Source organism: Lutra lutra, chromosome 14 (genome assembly GCF_902655055.1).
Source record: "Lutra lutra chromosome 14, mLutLut1.2, whole genome shotgun sequence".
Lineage (NCBI taxonomy): Eukaryota > Metazoa > Chordata > Mammalia > Carnivora > Mustelidae > Lutra > Lutra lutra.
In genome coordinates this window covers 62095395-62113925 of record NC_062291.1, presented here as the reverse complement: position 1 = coordinate 62113925, position 18531 = coordinate 62095395, and the positions used below count along the sequence as shown (strand labels likewise).

The window sequence follows — 18531 nt, the reverse complement described above, 5'->3', positions numbered from 1 at the left end:
CAAAACCTAGTTTTAAGGAATAGTTTAGTCTTCCACTTGCTGCCATATGTCTTGCAATATCCCCGGAATAAGTAGAAAAGCAAAGATTACTATCCCCCTTCTATTGAGGGAAAAATTGAGACTAAGGAAGGGTTGATCCATTGGGGCAGAGGCACTCAGTGAGGATCCTTAGTTCCATGACTGTACTAAGCAGGTGCTTATTGAAGGAGAAATGAATGAATAGGTTTCATCCACTTGGTGGGAATGCTCTGAAGGGCAGGGACCCTTTTAGGAAAAAAAAAAGGAACTGTTCCCAAACATAGGCATGCATAAGAATCATCAGAGAAATTTCTTTAAAATGCAGACTACTAAAAATAAATAAATAAATAAATAAATAAATAAAATGCAGACTACTCAGATCCTCTTCCTTCTCAGGAAAGATTTCTTCTATCCGAAGGTGGGGACTTCTGTATATTTAACAGGTTTCCTGGGAGATTATGAGTGGTTTTTTTTCTTATGATTTTTCTTATTATTTTATTTCTCTACACCCAATGTGGGGCTCAACCTTACAACCCCAAGATCAAAAGTTGCATGGTCTACAGACTGAGCCAGTCAGGCGCCCCTTCCTGGGAGTTTCTTACACACTTTAGAAAACTGCTTTGGCAGACAAAGAAGTGGTGGTTGTATATGGTGATGGTGATAATGACGGTAAATGGACAAGAGGGAAAGGCATCATGTGCTCGGGCAGAGGAGGATAAATCCTGTCCAAATTCTTATATCACTTACCAAAGTTGTAGGACATATACCGGGTTCTAGGCGTTCTGTTAGGTGCTAGGGATATAGTCATTAAGACATAAGTCATCTACATCCTCAATGGAAAAAGAAAATTCGTCCTTGAAAGAGAGTGATGCCAATATTTGTGGGTGTTTCACGGGTAAAGAAATGTGGGAGAAAATAGAGCAGGGCAAAGTCAAGGTCAAGAGAGGGAGTTGGATGGGACAGGTTCTAGGAGCTAGAAGCAGGAGCCCACCTCTTTTTGGGAACAAGCTGACCTAGTTGCTTCTGCTGCCTGCCTCTCTGTAGGGCTCCCCTCCCTCTTTCCTTTCCTCACCTCACCTCTTCTCCTCAGTACCTCCTACTTTACTTCATCCCATGTCTACAGTCCATCTTACGATAATGATTGGTATTAAAAAATACTGGAATGTTCATTGAATTATTCACTTTAAAATGATTAATATATGGCATGTAATTTCACCTCAAAAAGAAAAAAAATACTAGGTGCTCATATCCATCCATCCCAATCAGCTAAGCTTGCCATCCTCTTGGACATGTCATTATATTAAAGTCCTTCTACATAGGCTCTCTGCCTCCCTACCACACCCCAGGTCCACCTGCCAGGCAGCTCTTAACTTCCCATTTTTGCCAGTACCACAATTCTGAAAATTGCTCCAAGGTGTTCTCTCCTTCCCCAGGTCTGGTCCATAACTAAAAGTAAACCAGGGAGAAGAGCACTAGGTTGAGTACTTGTTAACTGTGTGACCTTGAGGAAGATATTTAACCTCTTTAAGTCTGCTTCCTCAAGGACTTAAACCATTTACCTTAATCATCCATTCAAGGGAACTGAGATGGTATTTCCTTAAAGAAAACGGGGCCGCTAGATCACCTGGGGTGGGGGTGGGGGTTCCTTCCCAGAGGGAGATGAAGCTGGAAACTGAGGTTTAAAGGAGGCATTAACTTATTAGTAGGCAAGAAGAAGGAGAAGAATGTTTTACAGACAAGTTCAAATTTATTAATCTCTCTGAATCTCGGTTTTTTGTTTGTTCAGTGGAGTATCTTCCTCCTAAGGTCGTTATGAAAAGTAAGTGGAATCGCAGGTATGAAACACCTAGCACAGTGCCGGGTACAAACTGTATGCTCGACACAGTTTTGCTTCTTTCTTGACTTCCAACTTCCATATGTGTAATCTAGAATGGAACTTCAGATTCATTCACAGAAGGCAAAGTCCCTATCCAGTGGGTTGTAAGCCCCTTTGTCCACCCAGGTGCTTGGTGATCACCATGGAATCTGGCCAAGCTAGTTGTTTGGAATGAGTGGCCTCAGGGGTAAGAGGTCACAAGATTGGGGGAAGGCAATCTCATGGACAGTAGAGAAAGAAAAGGTTCAAAGCAAGCAGTCCCTCTCCTCCACACTATGTCTAGTCTTCCAGTCCAATCCAGCCCACTCCTGACACTCTAGAAATAAGAGATAACCTCACTGAAAGCAGAAAAGAGCTAAAGTATACTGAGAACTGACTACATGGCTGGCATTAGGCTAGGTGACTGGACATACCTTGTCTATTGATTCTCACCAAGCTGCAGGTACCAATTACAGAAGGTAAGGCCAGAGCTCAGAGTAAGGAAGTCAGTTGTCTCGTCATTTGCTCTAAAGAGGGGCAAAGCTGGAATTCAAAACTCGGTATCCCAAATTCCAGGTGTGGGTTCTGTTGTTTTAGATTCCCCTTACTCCCTCTAGTGCTGACCTCTGCCTGGGGGAATGTGAGGAGATAGATACAGGCAGGGGATGCTGCCAAAGAAACACCTGCTTAAGTATGCATGGCTTCAGTCGGGTCTCTACAGCTCCCCCTCCCCTCCCACCCCTGGAGTGGGGGAATCCACAAGGTGGTTGGGAATGCAGGCCTTAAGAGTGTGGCTATGATCACAGCTCCTCCTCCTCCACCCTCTCTAGGTGGAGGGGGTCTGCCTCTCTAGGCAGGCCCTCTTTTTTTTTTTTCGTTTTCTTTTTAGATTTTATTTATTTGAGAGAGAGATCACAAGTAGGCAGAGAGGCAGGCAGAGAGAGAGGGGGAAGCAGGCTCCCCACCGACCAGAGAGTCCTATTTGGGGCTTGATCCCAGGATCCCTGAGATTCACGACCTGAGCCAAAGGCAGAGGCTCAACCCACTGAGCCACCCAGGCGCCCCCAGGCCCTCTTTTCAATCCCCAGACTATGTGTCTCCCCATCATTTCATGCTCCCTCAGCAAAAACAAAGATGGAGAGAAGGGGGTCTCATAAACACTAGAACGTCCACATCTGCAACCCTCCCCCACCTAGTCAAGCCAGCTGTGCAAACTCTGGGCAGGAGTGAGGGCAATCAAGCATCCCCTCCCCCAAATTACAAAGGGGAGGAGGATCTCCTACCCAGTCTGGGCCAGATGCCCTAGAGAGGGGACACCAGCCCAGGTCCCCAGTGTCTACTTCCAGAGCCCACGTTAAAGGTTAAGCTGGCAGCTGGGGACCCCCCAGAAGGAAAAGGGCCAGCTCTCCCAAACAGCTCCCTTCCCCTCCCTCTTCCCTGCTAATAGGTATTTCCTGTTTATGAGGCTGCTAAGGCTGGGCTTTTGGGAAGGGATGGAGATGGAGGCCCCCCCCCTTCCTAGGGCTGGGCTGGGGAGTCCTTGAGGAGTGCCTGAAGGTTGGGAGGCTCCTCCTTGGGGAAGAAGTGTTCGTTACACTGACCAGGCAGACTTTCATCCTTCCCACCCCCCCACCAACGCCTCAGCCCCTACGGGTAGGGGTCACTGAAGGGGTCTCCTTCCTGTTCTCCCCAGTCGCGAGGCCCCCAAAGGAGAGCAGCCGGCAGGCGAGGGGGGAGTGGGGGGGAGGCCCAGACTGGATGGAGAAAGGGGGAAGGGAGGAGAGTGTCTTGACTGATGAGTCAGAGCCCGCAATGGGGAAGGAAGGCCTGCGGATTACCCCCTCCCCAGCCCAACCTGGCGGTCATTCCACTGCCCCCCTCCCCCCAGCAAAATGCAGATCCCAGCCCTTAGGCGGGGGAGGGGGGACCCCCACTTAATTAACCCTTTTGGCTCTAGTCCTAACTGGTTTAGCAGGCACGGGAGGGGTGGTTAATTTAGGGAGGAGGTGAGCTGGGTTGCTACAGGAATTAGGAGAGTGCTTTCCCCGCCCAGGTCGGGGGGGAGGGGATGGGATTTAAAGGCTTTCCAGAATAAGACTGGGGTCTCAGAGAGCAAGAGCTAGGGGGAGGAAGGGGGTGTCAGCAGTCCCTTTTCCTTCCCCGAGCGCGCCCGAGGTGGAGAGGAGAGCTACACCTCACGGCCCACCCTGGCTCCGCCTCCCCCAGTCCCGGCTCCCGCTCCGGCTCAGCTACGCTCCAACTCGGCGGCACCCGGAGGACGGACACCGAACGCTAGGCTTCGCTTCTTCTTTCTCCCCCCGCCCTTCCCCTCTGGGGTCTCAGCCTCCGTCTCCTTTTTTAAAAGCTGCGTCACATGCATGCTGTTCCCTCAACGCTCCCGGCCCCTCGCCACCCGCCCGCCGCGCAGCGCACGCACGTCGCCGCTCGCTGCGCGCCCGTCCGGGTCACTTTGACACTGCTCTCCCCTCCCACTAGCAGGCAATTAGCATATTAATAAAGCCCGGCCCAGCCCGCCTGAGGCTGGAGAGCGAGCGCGGAAGACAGCGAGAGCGCGAGCGAACGCGGGAGGGAGAGGGGGTGAGCGGCGGCGGCGGCGGCGTTGGCGGCGGGGAGGGCGGCGGGAGCGCACAGACACGCACACGCACACGCGCACACACGGACACACACTCCGGAGACGCACACCCGCGCGCATACACGCAGAGGCGGCTCGCCTTCCTGCCTGGCTTCCTTCCTGTCTGCTCCGCGCCTGACAGGCCCCTCGCTGCAGCCAGGGGCCGCCAGCACCGGGCCGAGGCCGGGCCGGGCCGGCGGCGAGGGCAGCGGGGCCGCGGGCGGCGGCGGCGGCTCATGCCCGGCCTGTCCCCGCGCGGGGCGGGCACCGTGACTCGGCTGGGCCCCCAGCGGCGGGCGATGTGAAGATGTCAGTGGGCTGTGCCTGTCCTGGTGAGTGGGGCGCGCGGCCGCCCGGCCCCTCCCTCCCAAGCCCTCCCGACAGATCCCTCACCCCTTGTTTGGCTAGAACTTGTGTGGGGAGCGTCGATGGCATGGCGGAGGTCCGGGGCTGTGAGGGGTATGCGGGGCCTTAGTCCGGGGGAGGGCTCTCAAATGCAGATACGTAGAAGCCCAGAGGCAGGGAAGGGGGTGCTAGGGGTAGTCAGTGTGTCCGTGGCGGGGGGGGGGGGCTGTGTGTGTGTGTGTGTTTTGGTGGGGGACGCTAATTGAGGAGGGGCTTGGGGGGGGGCTGAAATTCCCAGAATTCCAGGGTGTTAGCCAATCAGAAGTGAGTCTGGACTTTTGACCCCCCCCTCAGGTCATCTTAGAGTTGTGATTGGCTGGTTTGGGTTGCCCCCCCTCCCTGCAGCCTATTCCCTCTTACTTTTCCTGTGATACCCCCCTCCAGGCTGTTTCTGTGGACTGTGTTTGGGGGGAGGGATTGATTGGGGCCCATCTTGCCCCCCCCTTCCAAATTTTCCTGCCTGTTGCCAGGCGAGGTTAGCCTTCCTGAGAGACAAGAGGTACCCTGGGGAGGGGGGGGCAGATAATTGGGCCCTCGGGGTCTGGCATCTTCACCCTAGTGGGAGGGGTAATATGGTGGCTACAAGCAAGTTAGGAAATAGAGTGATTTGTGGGAGTCAAGTTCAGGGGAGCAATACTTGACCCCAGAGTGAGAACTTGGAAGAGGACTCAGGCCCAGATCCCTGTCTCCCCAAAACACTTACCAGCTCTTGCTAGTGACAGCCTGGGTCTGAGTTTTTTCCTGGGGAGGGGGAAGGCTCTGCCTCACTGCCAGAAGGAAAGAGAGAGGCTATGTCACTGGAGAGGTGGTCTTCAGAGGTCCTCAGAACATTGTTTATCCTCCTCCTCAGGACTCTGGGTTTTTGAATTATGTGCAGGACCTCCTCTTGTCCCAGGCTGGAGTTAGCTTTCTTCTGAAAGTCAGGTGTCCCAGCATCTAGTCTGGTTTGGATCCTTGGCTTCTCCACAAGCCCTGTTCTCTGGGGAGCCCCATACTCCACAACTGAATCCCCACTACACCACACACACATACACACACACACACACACACACACACATACACACTCACAAACAAACATACACACACAATCCCCAAGGGGAGCTGCCAGTGCTGAAGCTTCCTTGAAAATCATGTGACACAGGCCAAGCTGGGCTGGGCATACATTGAAAGTGCCTGCTGAGGCTGACGTTTAAGGGCCATGGGGGAGTCCTTAAGGGAGGGAGGACTAGTAGAGAGAGCCTGAGGATCCTGGAATATCTGGGTGTGGGAACCCCTGGCTCCTGCTGCAGAGGGTGGGGGAGAGGAGGAAAGGGAAGAGCTCACCAAGCTGGAATTCTGCCTGGCCCTTCCTCCTCCTACCAGCTTGGTGTGCATGTTTATATGTGTATTTTCTTTATAATTGCCCTATGCTGGGTATCCATTCAGATCCATACACACTGTGAGTCCTCCCCATGGCCTTCATCCTCCATCACCACACAGGAACTTAGCAGAAACTAAGGCTCTGAACAAGCTAGAGGGCTGAGTCTTAAATTTTGATTCATAGTTCCTACAAATAGTGGGTAGGAGGTGTGTATGGAAGGGTTGTCAGGCTAGAGGTAAATGAGAGGTTGGTACTAAAGTTGAGGCAGGGTGCCTGGGTCCAGAAGGAGAAAGGATAAAGTTTCCCCCTCAGTTTCCCTGGGAGCAGCATGGGGATGGGAAGAGGACCCATGCACAGGGGTGTGTGTGTGTGGTGGGGGACAGCTTCAGTCAATGCCCCAAAAGACATGTTCCTTTTGTGTGTCTGGGTGACACTCCTGGCTGGAGGAAAGGGGGGCAAAAGATGGCTATGAGTGGGGAGTTTTTTTTCCTGAATGTGAAGAAGTCTTTTGGATTGATAGCACAGAGAGTGGTTGGAGGTTAGACTTCAAGGAGAACCAAATGGGGAGGGGCCTTGGAGTGGCCTGGGGGTGGGGAATGTTGGGAGTTGGAGTAAAGGAGGGGACCAGGCTTGTTTGGATGGGTGGGAGCACATGGTTGAACACAAGGGCATCATGGCAGCATGTACAGTCCAGGCCCAGATACACCCCCCACACTTGAGCAGGCCTGGGGTGGGGGCCGAGGTGCCCTGGCAGGCCGCCTGCCTGCTGCCTGCCTGCCTGTCTGAGTCTCTCCTTTGTGCTCTGCTGTCTCCCGGCTCCTCCTCCTCCCCCAGCCCAGCAGAGACAGCACATGCCCCACACATGTGACTGAGGGAAGCCAGAGCACACGCAGACCCACACACATGCAAACGCGGAAGGAAACACCACAAGATACAGACGTACACACCCCTACCCCCCCAGCTCCCATAATGCTTTTGGAGTAGGTAATAGCTTCTGAAGCTTTGGTCAGGAGCAGGGAGAACCTCTGCTAAGGGGCATCACCGGGGCAGGGCAGGTTGCTGAGAGAGCCTGGGCCTGTCTGGGGCAGCATGTGGCTCAGAAGGGTTAAGGCAGGGAGGAGTAGGGGGAGGGGAGGAGGCAGCAGTGGTGGCGGCTGGGAGCCAGGAGAGGAGGATGGCAGAGCGCCAGGCCAACGGGGAGGCCGGGCACAGACAAAGGAAGGGGGGCAGGCACACTGGAGGCCTGGGTCAGGGAGCCCCAGGGGCCCGGGCAGGGGGCAGTGCTGGTACCTTATCCTGTGGGCTGGGACAGGCTGCTGCCCTTCAGAGTTCCACCTCCAGGAGGGTGCTCTTCTCTCCATCACCTTTGTCATATTTTGCTGCTCTGTGCTTTCTCCCCACTGCACCCTCCCCTTCCCTGCACCACCAATTTTAGGGCCTTCTAACTTCAACTTTTGTTTCTTTAGCTGGACCTCTTTTGCCTCTGTACAAGTGGGGGAGTTAAGTCAGAACTGAGAAAGGAGCAGACTTGCTAGAGAAGGGGAACCAGGAGCAGGGCCCCTTTTTGAGTGATGGGCCAGAGTCCTGATACTTCTTGGTATTTGGGGGCCTGTCTGAAATTTGAGGAGACAAACTGGGTGGGGGTTCTGAGCTCTAAACTGGGGGCAGAAGCCAGAGCACACACCCATCCCTCTTCCTCATGTAGACAGTCATTTGGAACCTGGAGTGGCCATTCCTTGGAGGGGGAAGGGAATAGGAATGGCTGCTGTGCCCCAGGGCTGGGCTTGTATGAGTGGGGCTAGAAGTCCAGGGTTCCAGTTCAGGCCCTCCTTTCTCACTATAATCTGCTCAAGTTAGCATCGTATTTGGCCCTGTATTCAGTAGGGATCTCTTGAGGTACTGCCTTATGAATGCACTTTGTGGGAAGTTTAAAGGCATGAAACAAATGACAGGAATTGTCCTGTCACTAGGGGAGAAGTGTGGTCATCTCAGAGTTGGGCTGTTTATTGGGAGTCAGTGGAATATTTTAGTTCCTGGTGGTAGGCAGTATGTTTCAGGGTCTGGCTGAATGTCTTAGTTTTCAGTATGTTTGTGAAAGCTGGAGCATATCCTATGGTCAGAACATGATGGAGAATGGTATGCAGGTTTCAGGGAGGGTGGTGTATGGGGTAAGTCCCTGGGTAATAGACGATCAGGTTGTGTATATAATAGTCTGTCACAGGTTTTGGGGGTATAATGCAGCTTGGGGGGGTGTGTGTTGGGGTCAAAGGGCATGTGTCACAGGTCCCAGTGTGTACAGAAGTCAGGGCTGTCATAGACTGTGTGTATGTGTGTGTGTCTTGGGTTTGGGTTTATTTGTTTTTTGAGGTATGTCGCAGGTCGAAGTCTGTATCAGGTTCTGATTTAGGTGAAAGGAAGAGGTGTTATTCATTGTGAAGGGTGTTCAGGGAGCCAGGTGCAGTAGGACTGCAAGTCAGCCAGGGTGTTTGTCATGAGAAACCTTGCCAGGGGCTGTGTGAGTGTGCTTGGGGGTGGGGCAGGGCAAGGAATAAGGAGCAGAGACTCAAATTGCAAAGCAATAGGAGGTCTGTATGGCTTCACCCCCTCCTGTGTGTGTGTGTGTGTGTGTGTGTGTGTGTGTGTGTTTCCTTTTTCCTTTTTCCTATCTGTCCAGGTAGTAGGGCCTGGACCACTATCCAAGTTTTAGAAACACTTCCTGTCTTGGGATTTCCCCCTTGCATTAGAAAGCAGGCCCTACTTCAGTAACCACATACCATTTTTTCCCCCCTGGGATGAGGGTAGGACTCAGCAGCACACTAGGTCCTTTCTGGGGACTGCTGGGTGAGCAAATTGGCCTTCCCTAGCTGTGACAGTGCCTCTTTCCCTTGCACCCATGAGACTCTGGTGGTGGGGGTTAGGGAAGGGGGTTAGGAACTTAGCTGGATTGGGGAGAGGGAGCTTGGAATGTCCCCCTCCCTCCAGTCACTGTTTACCCACTGAAGCAGAGTGTGTCTCTGTCAAAAATAACCCCCTAGAGGCTCCCCCCAGCTGCTCTGGGATTTCACCAGGGGCAGAAGCCCAGAGTGGCAGCTCCGGCCAGCCTTCCAACCTGGAAGATCACAGGGGGAGAGGAAGAGAGATTTGGGGGATGTTGGGGAGGCAGTTTGAAGATACTGGGAGTCTTCAGAGAGGAGAGCACCCTTTTCCATCCCTGCCACTGGCTCTGGCTAGCCTGCTCACCCCGATCACCAGGCTTGGAGCTGGGGTTTGGGGGCATTTCAGGTCCTGGCCTCACACACCTCCCCTCCATCCAGGTCTCTCCAGGCCCAATCTGTTCTGTCTCCATCTCTCCCTCTGTCTCTCTCGGTCTCTGTCTCTCTTTTGTTTTTCTCAGCAGTCCTCCCTGCCTGCCTCGGTCTCTCCCTCCCTCCCTCCCTCTCTCCCTCTTCCCCTTTCCTCGCAGGGAGGGGGCGGGGCCGGTGGGGGCAGCTCCACCCTCCGCCCGCCCTGGGGCCTCATTCTGAGAGAGGCTCGGAGATCCGAGAGGGAGCGGGGAGGGAGGGATAGAAAGGGAGAAAAGGAAGGGAGCCGGCGGGCGCTGCGTGTGTCTGTGCGTGTGCAAGTGTGAGTGAGTGTGAGTTCCGGGCCCTGCCTCTCCTGGTGCCCCAGTGGAGGGGCCTGCTGGCCTGGGGAGGGCGGGCGGGCTGCTTGGAGGCAGAGGCAGCGAGAGGCGGCGGCGGGGAGAGCCGAGGAGGAGGAGGAGGAGAGAGGAAAGAGCGGAGCAGCCATTGTTGAGGGAAACCTTGCAAACAAAGAAGGCTCCGGACTCCCCGCGGCCCCCCGCCCCCCAGGCCGGCCCCCTGGCCCCCGGCCCCCGGCCCAGTGGCCATTGTAACTTTCCCTCGGGGCTGTGGCCGCCACTGGGCGGGCCAAGGCTGTGCGTGCGAGTCTTTGTGCAGCCGGCAGAGTGGAGCTCCCAGCCAGGCCTGCCTGTCCCACTCGGGACATGAGCGGCTGAAGTTGGCCCCCTCAGTCCTCACCCCTGCCAAGGCCCCTCTGGGCTTCCAGCCGCTCCCTACACCTCTCCTGGCCCCCTCAGTTCTCCCAGGTAAGTCTGGGCACCCTGCAAGCCTATTGGGAGTGGGTGGAAGATCCTGGGTCTGGCCCCGGCCTGGTATGCTAGCTGGGGGAGAGGTGCCCCAGCTCATAGAGGCCAGGGCTCTCAGGCCTGCTGACCTGTGGTCAGCCCCCAAAGGGAGGGGGCCTGCCCTTAGGTCAGGCTGGTTACCATGGAAATGCCCAGCTGGAGGTGCCCCCCTCAGCCCCAGGATGCAGCTTCCATCCTGAGAAAACTTTACTAGTTCTGGGCTCTATCTCTCTTCTTCCTCCTCCTAAGGGCTCCCAGATTGCTAGAGGTTGTGTGTGTGCAGGGTTGGGAAGGGGGGGCTATGTCTGACTCCAAGGCTGATGACACATCCCCTTCACCCCCACCCCCTCTTTGCTCCCTCTACCCCTGCTGCTGGGGACAGGCAGCAACAGGGACAGATGGTCTGGGTGATGTTCCCTCCCCTTCTCTTCTCACTCCCAAGCCCTTGTGCTGGGGCTACTGGGAGTTGCTATGGCTCTGAAGAGATGCTGAGTTTGTTTGTGTCCATTCACTGGACGTATAAATAGAGGTCTCAGAGCTTTGGGCTTTAGCTCTTCAGAACTGTTACCCAGCCCCAGGCAATGTCTGCCAGGTCTCTGGTGAGAGAAATTGAAGCTCTGGAACTTTTTTCAGAATTAGGGAGAACCCAGGTGTGCTTCCTATCTTCTGAGGGTCTTGAGCTGACACAATCAAGTAGCCCGGAAACTGTGGGGCAGAGGTGGTGATGCTTTGGGGAACGGATGGCCTAGGAAGGGGGCAAGGACCAGGTCTTATAATCTAGACTCTTGGGTTCATTGGCCAGACCTGGCCTTTGGTAGTCTCTGAGAGCTGGGGGTTCTTACGTGGCCTTAGTCTACCCATCTACGGAGTGGGGAGACTTGGGACTGGTGAGGGGGGTGGCGGGGAGGACTGTCTCTTTCCTAAGGATACAGGCTCCTCATTCAGTCCAGACGGGCATGTGAAGGCTGTGTGCTGTGCTGGGAGCATGTGGATATGGCCTGTGAGAGATCATGCACTGGGCAAGGGCCTGTTGCAGGAGCCCTGGTCCTGCCTGGGGCTGCTGGGTTCCAGTTCTTGGTAGGCATGTCAGGGCGAGCTGAGGGTGGAAGCCTGCTAGGCAGGATGAGGCACACGCGTGTACAGGCACACACAGGCTCTGAGTCTTGGCACCTTCAGGAACTGTGTAGTGTAGGCCCCTTTGGGACCCTCCTTTTGCCCATATTGTGAGGAGGGGGCCCTGGAGAGATAATTAAATGATGCATGTTGGCACAGGGTCTTCTTTTGTCTGTTCCCCTAAGGAACAAAATAGATTTTGCATCTAATATGGGGAGGGGGGTTAGATACAGCCAATATGGTCACCCTTCCAAACGTAATCAAGTTCTAGGGATGCCAGGAAGCACCTAGGGGCTAGGACCTTCCTTCCTGTGCCTCAGTTTCCCCTCCTATCTGGTAGAGAGGGGGAAGATAGGATTGTAGGGGTGCCTGGTTCATATCCAACTATGAATGTAAGATTTCCAGGAAATAGTACACCAGGAATAGTGTGCTGCTCATTGAGGTGGATAGGGGACACGTGTGCCCATGCATAGAGAACATAAGCAGAGACCTCTGTCTAGTTACCAGTTGCCTCCTAGATGGGGCCCCTTGAGCCTAGGTTCCTTCCCAGGTCTAGGTTTGTAAGTAGAGTGGAATCCATTGGAGGCCTGTCTCTTTTCTCCACTGCAAGTCTCAGACATGAAAGGAGGTTGAGGCTTTGGGTTTCTGGTTTGGAGACAATACTAGACCCACGGTGGGTGTGGGGGAGGGGGCTGGGCTGATAAGGGAGTGTCCGTTGGTGGAGGAGGCAGAAGGCCCAACTGGTTATCTGGTGGGAGGCACCCAGCAGACACCCACTCCCCTTTATCTTTCTATCCCCTGCCCTCCTGAGACCCTGGGGTGGGGAGGAGGGGCAGGGAGTTGGCAAATTTCACACACACACACACACACACACACACACACACCCGTATCCCCTCCCCCAGCTTGGTCTCTAGAGAGCAATAGAGGGGTGGAAATACTACAGGATATGGGAATCAGATCTAGGCCCAAGTCCTGGCTCTGCCACAGTTACTAGCTCTGTGATTTTGGCAAGACCCCTTGAGCTGCCTGTTGCCTCATCTGTAAAATGGGGATTTTTATAGTTGACCCTGCTACCTCACAGGTGGCTGTGATGATTGAACAATATAATATAGCTGAAAAGGGGATTTATCAAAATTAGATTCTAATGTTTGGATATTCATTTATTTTGTGGTATCGACATTTCTTCCCAGTTTCAGTTCTGTTATCTAGGACTCAGCCATATGAAGGAATGTGGTCTTGGTTATTAGGGCTGAGTACTTCTGGTTTCATGATAAAACAAAATCGAAGCTAGATTTAGAAGCAGAGGTACGTGTTCCTTTGGGTCATCCCCATCCCCAGTCCACCTGCTCTGGGGGCTCTGGAAGACAAGTCCCTGTCCGCACAGTCTAGGAGACTTCCAGGAAAGATCCTGGGACTCAGGGGACCCTTTCTTCCTTTGCCTTCTAGGTTGTTCCTCAAAGTCGTTCAAGCTGTACTCACCGAAGGAGCCCCCGAACGGCAACGCCTTCCCCCCCTTCCATCCCGGCACCATGCTAGATCGGGATGTGGGGTGAGTCTTATCCACTTCCCATCTCTTCTTCAGATGGGATCCTGCCTGAAAGGGGGAGGGAGTGACACTCCCCAATAATTCCTGTCTTCCACCCCATTCTCATAGCCTCTTCCCTTACACAGCCCAACTCCCATGTACCCGCCTACATACCTGGAGCCTGGGATTGGGTAAGTGGAGTCCAGTAAGGAGGGAGGTGCTTTCCATTATTTCGCTGAAGGCAGAAGTGGGGGGTGGGGTGGGAATGCTCTTTTCCTACTGACCTCACTTCTTCACTTCCCCCAGGAGGCACACACCATATGGCAACCAAACTGACTACAGAATATTTGAGCTTAACAAACGGCTTCAAAACTGGACAGAGGTATGACCAGGGGAAGAGGGCTGGGAGGGGGAGGACTATCTGGGAACCCCTGTGGGTTGTCTTCTAACACACACACACACAAACATACAAACATCCTGCCCTGTGCTCCTTAGGAGTGTGACAATCTCTGGTGGGATGCTTTCACAACTGAGTTTTTTGAGGATGATGCCATGTTAACCATCACTTTCTGCCTGGAGGATGGACCAAAGAGATATAGTGAGTGGCCTCTGGGGGTCCTGCTGGTTCTGCTGTGAGAGTAATACCTCCTGTGTCCATCTAAGGACTGGGAGTAGGTATTGTCTCCGGGGATCTGTTTTGTCAATGATGGCATCTGCCTGACCCCTTTGGAAGTCCTTCTGTTCTATTGAGTTTGTCCCATCTCTACAGCCATTGGCCGGACCTTGATCCCACGCTACTTCCGCAGCATCTTTGAAGGGGGTGCTACGGAGCTGTATTATGTGCTTAAGCATCCCAAGGAGGCATTCCACAGCAACTTTGTGTCCCTCGACTGTGACCAAGGCAGCATGGTGACCCAGCACGGCAAACCCATGTTCACCCAGGTCAGCAGCCCAGCTGGATGTGGAACACTGAAGCACTTGGGTTTGATTCCCCTCCTTTCTCCCAAAATATGCTCAGCTGTTCCCCAGGGAGGCAGAACGGGAAGTGCCAAGACGAGAAGGGAGGGTAGGCATGCACAGCATCCATCAGGCGTTTACCGAGTTTGCACCGGACGGTTTTCTGGGCCGCAGGGGTGCACCAGTGAAAGAGAACCTGCCCTCATTGAGCTTATAGCAGATGAGTGTATCACTAGCTACTTGGGAAGAGGACAAGGGTCTATTTGGCATTGCTGCTGTGCGTGTGTATGTGGGGGGGTGGTTGACAGGTGTGTGAGCACGTGGGCTTGGTCCGTTATGCGCCCAGATTCAGGGGCAAGTGGCAGAAGTGTATTCAGTGGGAGGGTTGTGAGCAAATGGGAGAACAGGTGCACTTTCAGGTACGTGGGGAGGGGGCAGGGACGTGACAAGCTTGTCTCCAGGTGTGTGTGGAGGGCCGGTTGTACCTAGAGTTCATGTTTGACGACATGATGCGGATAAAGACGTGGCACTTCAGCATCCGGCAGCACCGCGAGCTCATCCCCCGCAGCATCCTTGCCATGCATGTGAGTCGCAGGTGGCGCCCAGGCTGCCAGGGTTGAGGGCAGGCACTGGGGAGGGTGGCTGGAACAGGGTCTGGCGTTGTATGACCATGACCTCAGACAGAGGGTTAGAGTATCTCCATCTGAAGAATGGGTTTCATAGCAGCTCCTCTTCTCCCTCAGGAGCGTCACAAGGCTCAGGTGATAGGTCAGATGAGCAGGTGCAGCCCAGGTGCTAGTGTTCTCTTCCTCCTCCTCACCTAGGCCCAGGACCCCCAGATGCTGGATCAGCTCTCCAAAAATATCACCCGGTGTGGGCTGTCCAATTCCACTCTCAACTACCTCCGAGTGAGTCCTTGATCCGCGCAGTTTCTGCCCATCCCACTGGGTGTCTGCTCCTCGTCAGCTCTCTCCTGACAAGCCACCTCGTGGTCTCCCCTCAGCTCTGTGTGATACTCGAGCCCATGCAGGAGCTCATGTCCCGCCACAAGACCTACAGCCTCAGCCCCCGTGATTGCCTCAAGACCTGCCTTTTCCAGAAGTGGCAGCGCATGGTAGCACCCCCCGGTAAGTGCCTTCCACCTGCCCCTGCTCTTACTGGGACCCAGTGGCACTCCCCGCCCCTGGTTCCGTCCCCTCGCAAAGCCCCTTCCTCACTCCTGGGTCTGCGAGATTGGGATCAGGGTAGGCTCAAGCTCTTTAGGGACCAGAATGGGGAGCAAGGGACTGGAGGCCTTTCCCCTCCTAAATCTCCTTTTCTTGGTACAGCGGAGCCCGCACGGCAGCAGCCCAGCAAGCGGCGGAAACGAAAGATGTCAGGGGGCAGCACCATGAGCTCTGGGGGCGGCAACACCAACAACAGCAACAGCAAGAAGAAAAGCCCAGCCAGCACCTTCGCCCTCTCCAGCCAGGTACCTGTAAGCATCTCGGCTTTCTTCTCTCTTCTGGGCTGCCCTACTGCTGACCCCTAACCCTTGACCCTGCCCCAGCCTGAGCTCACTAGCAGGCGTAGAAGCAAAGACAGTTTTTCCTGGTGTACTCTGCCAGCATGGGCTGGCTCCTGTCACTGATGAGAGTCCTTGTCAGTCCCATGGCATGGCTGTGATCACAGACTCAGAACATAGGACACGAAGGGACAGAGACAGCCGTGAGAATGTGGATGTTCAGGAGAGACAGCTTGGAGGCACACACATCATTAGAGAGACACACACTGACAGAGGGACACACGAATTTGAACGTGTGCAATTCTAGAATATGCACATATGCACATGCACACACTTTCCCCATTGGCGTTTTGCTATCTGCTTCCTCTGTCTTACATGTGGACGAAGTTTAGGAGCCCTCTGAAGTTTGGGGGAGATGAACTAGGGAGCAAGGGGAGTAGATTGACTTCTCCTAGAACCTAGTGTTTGTGGGTTAAAGGCTGTGACGCTCTGCAATCCTTCATTGGGAAGGATTCCAGGGACTGAGGGTGTCAGAGGAGTTGGGGTTTTAAATTGGGGTGAGAAGGGCTTGGGGGTATTGAGTTTCCTGGGTGGGTATTGGGGCTCTCTGCTGCCCTGGGCCGGGCGAGCCCCTGCCCCGATTATGTTTGGGGACCTCCGCCACTCTCAGGATGTGATGGTGGTGGGGGAGCCCACCCTGATGGGCGGGGAGTTCGGGGACGAGGACGAGAGGCTCATCACCCGGCTGGAGAACACCCAGTTTGACGCGGCCAACGGCATTGACGACGAGGACAGCTTTAACAACTCCCCCGCCCTGGGCGCCAACAGCCCCTGGAACAGCAAGCCTCCATCCAGCCAAGAAAGCAAATCGGAGAACCCCACGTCACAGGCCTCCCAGTAAAGGCCTTGCCATGGCCACCCAGTGCTCTGCCTGCCTGCCCCACCCCTCGCAGCCCCAGGGAGCAGAAGACAGAATGAAGAGACTGAGCATCTAAAATGGGCAGCCTCCATCCACCCACTTCAGGGAGGAACTGGACTCGCTGGGGGCAGGTGCCAAGATTTGCCCCCCAGTGGCCCTGGGCTGGGCCTGGCCTCTGCAGAGCCTTTTGGGGGAAGGGGTTACTCATGTGGATGCCTGCGTGGACCCTGGGCCTCTCAGAAATGTCCTGACCATCCCCCAGGGCATTTGCCTCCATCTTCACCCCAGGTTCTGGGTTCCTATCCTCCTGATCCCACCCCCTTCAAGCCTGGGGTTGTTTATCCCACAACCCTTAGGGACTTAAAGTTATGGGGCGTGGTTGAGTGCCCCTTTCCTAAGCCTTCCCCTAGGTGGCTGGTAGTAGAGGGCTGAAGCTCTGGCTCCTCCCTGCAGTCACCTATCCCAGCTCCCAAGTTTTTTAAAAAATAATATTATTAAAAATGTAAGTTTAAAAAAAAAAATCATTCATGTACCCCCTCTTTCCCTTATTGAAAAGTCCAGCTACCTCCCTACTCCTGGCAGATGTGGGGCTTGGGGCCCAGGCGGAGGTGAGTGTGGGGGTGGAGGTGTGCATTGCCATTTTTTACAGTTGGAGAGCTTCAGACCAAGGACATACTTTGCCATCTCTCTTCCCTTTCCTCTGGTGTGACTGGAGTTGGGGAAGTCATGCCTTGGGGTAGGAGGCCATTGATGGCCTCATCTTTGTGACAACCCCCTGCTGTTGTCTCTGTCTCCCCATCATCCAGGACTCTGGCCTGCTGTCCTAGTGCTTGTGACCCCCACTGTTCCATCCCCATCCCCCTCCCCCATGGTGTGTATGTTCTTACAAGTCCTCCACTAGAGCAGCCGTCTTGGATGGGGGGAAGGGAGGCGGCCTCCCTTGGGAAGTGTGGAGGGAAGGGAGCGCAGTGTTTGTTGCTGTTTTTTTGTTTTGTCTCAGTTGGGCAGGCATGGGACGGAGGGGGTGGGGCTCACCCACTCTCTCCAGTACTCTCTTCCCCCCAGCTCCTCAGACTGTGTATCTAGTCCTCCCCTGTCCTCCACCGAGAAGAAGGAGCCACGGAGGGTGTCCTAACCCTAAGCCCACCTGGGAACAATAGACCTCTAGTCACCAGCTGAAGTAAAGGGTCTTCATCTCCAATATCACTTCCATCCCCTTCCTCGTAGAAGGGAGGGGGGAAGCAGCCAGGATCCTCAGCTCTGTTTCACAGTTGGACACTCGGAGGCTCTGGGCCCAGGGTGAGGCCAGGAGTAGGGTCCCATGGGTCTGGGCCCAGCTCTGTGGCTTCGCTGCCTTTTCCTGTGGCCACTTCCAGAAGTGTTAGCACCACCTCTCTCCCCTACTCTTCTTTCTGGATTCTGGGCCCCCCCGCACCCAGTTTCCTTCACTCCAGCTGCCACTGTTGAGAGGGTATTGTGTCAGGAGCTGAGGGAAGGGGTGGGGAAGATGGATGTCCCACCCTAAATGTAATGCCTTTTTTTTTTTTTTCTTTTTTCTTTTTTTTTTTTTTTTTTTTTTTTTTTGGGCCATTTGAGTCATGTATGGTACTGATCAATAAAGAGACTTTTTGGTTTGAGAGTGTTGTCTTGGTCATTGATGCCTAAAAATTCAGTCCCAAGCAGTCTTTTCCCCCACCCCTGCTCCTCCTATGGTCCCTAAAATCAGTTATTAGGAAGGAAGTAGGAACTGCTTATGGATCCCCCTTCAGTCTCACCTCACATTTCCCCTCACTCTTCTGCCCTTGCTCCTCCTGTCCCAGACTGGCCCTTGTCTCCCTCAAAAGCTGACTTCCTTGTCCCCTGGGACAATTGTTCCTCACCCCCAACTGCCATGGGGCTGCCAGACCAGTGGCCTTTCTGAGGCAGGTTTCCTGGGATGGAAGGCCCTGGATCAGACTTCTGGGGGAGGGGGTCAGGGCCGGGATCCTTGCCTAGGCTTGGGTTGGAGGAGCTTTGGGTGGTTAGAGTGACTGGGAGACTTGGTCCTATTTTTGTCAGTGAAATTCCTGTCCCTACCCAGCGTCCAGCCTGCCAGC

At 54.4% G+C, this 18531-nt stretch overlaps 1 protein-coding gene across 3 annotated transcripts; it reads left to right on the top strand.

The window, feature by feature from the left end:
* The first annotated feature begins 4478 nt into the window (after positions 1 to 4478).
* Positions 4479 to 18074, top strand: LDB1 (LIM domain binding 1). Of its 3 annotated transcripts, none has more exons than XM_047702216.1 (11): positions 4479 to 4837; positions 12977 to 13079; positions 13202 to 13246; positions 13362 to 13437; positions 13551 to 13653; positions 13825 to 13997; positions 14474 to 14596; positions 14837 to 14920; positions 15016 to 15139; positions 15341 to 15483; positions 16187 to 18074. In XM_047702216.1, the coding sequence occupies exons 1-11, from the start codon at positions 4813 to 4815 to the stop codon at positions 16415 to 16417; spliced, it is 1230 nt and encodes a 409-aa protein (XP_047558172.1). In that variant the 5' UTR covers positions 4479 to 4812; the 3' UTR covers positions 16418 to 18074. The 3 variants fall into 3 exon arrangements, with proteins under 3 accessions (XP_047558172.1, XP_047558171.1, XP_047558173.1); XM_047702215.1 differs by having other exon boundaries at positions 4566 to 4837; positions 15341 to 15489; XM_047702217.1 differs by lacking the exon at positions 4479 to 4837 and adding an exon at positions 10072 to 10378 and having other exon boundaries at positions 15341 to 15489.
* The last annotated feature ends 457 nt before the right edge of the window (positions 18075 to 18531 follow it).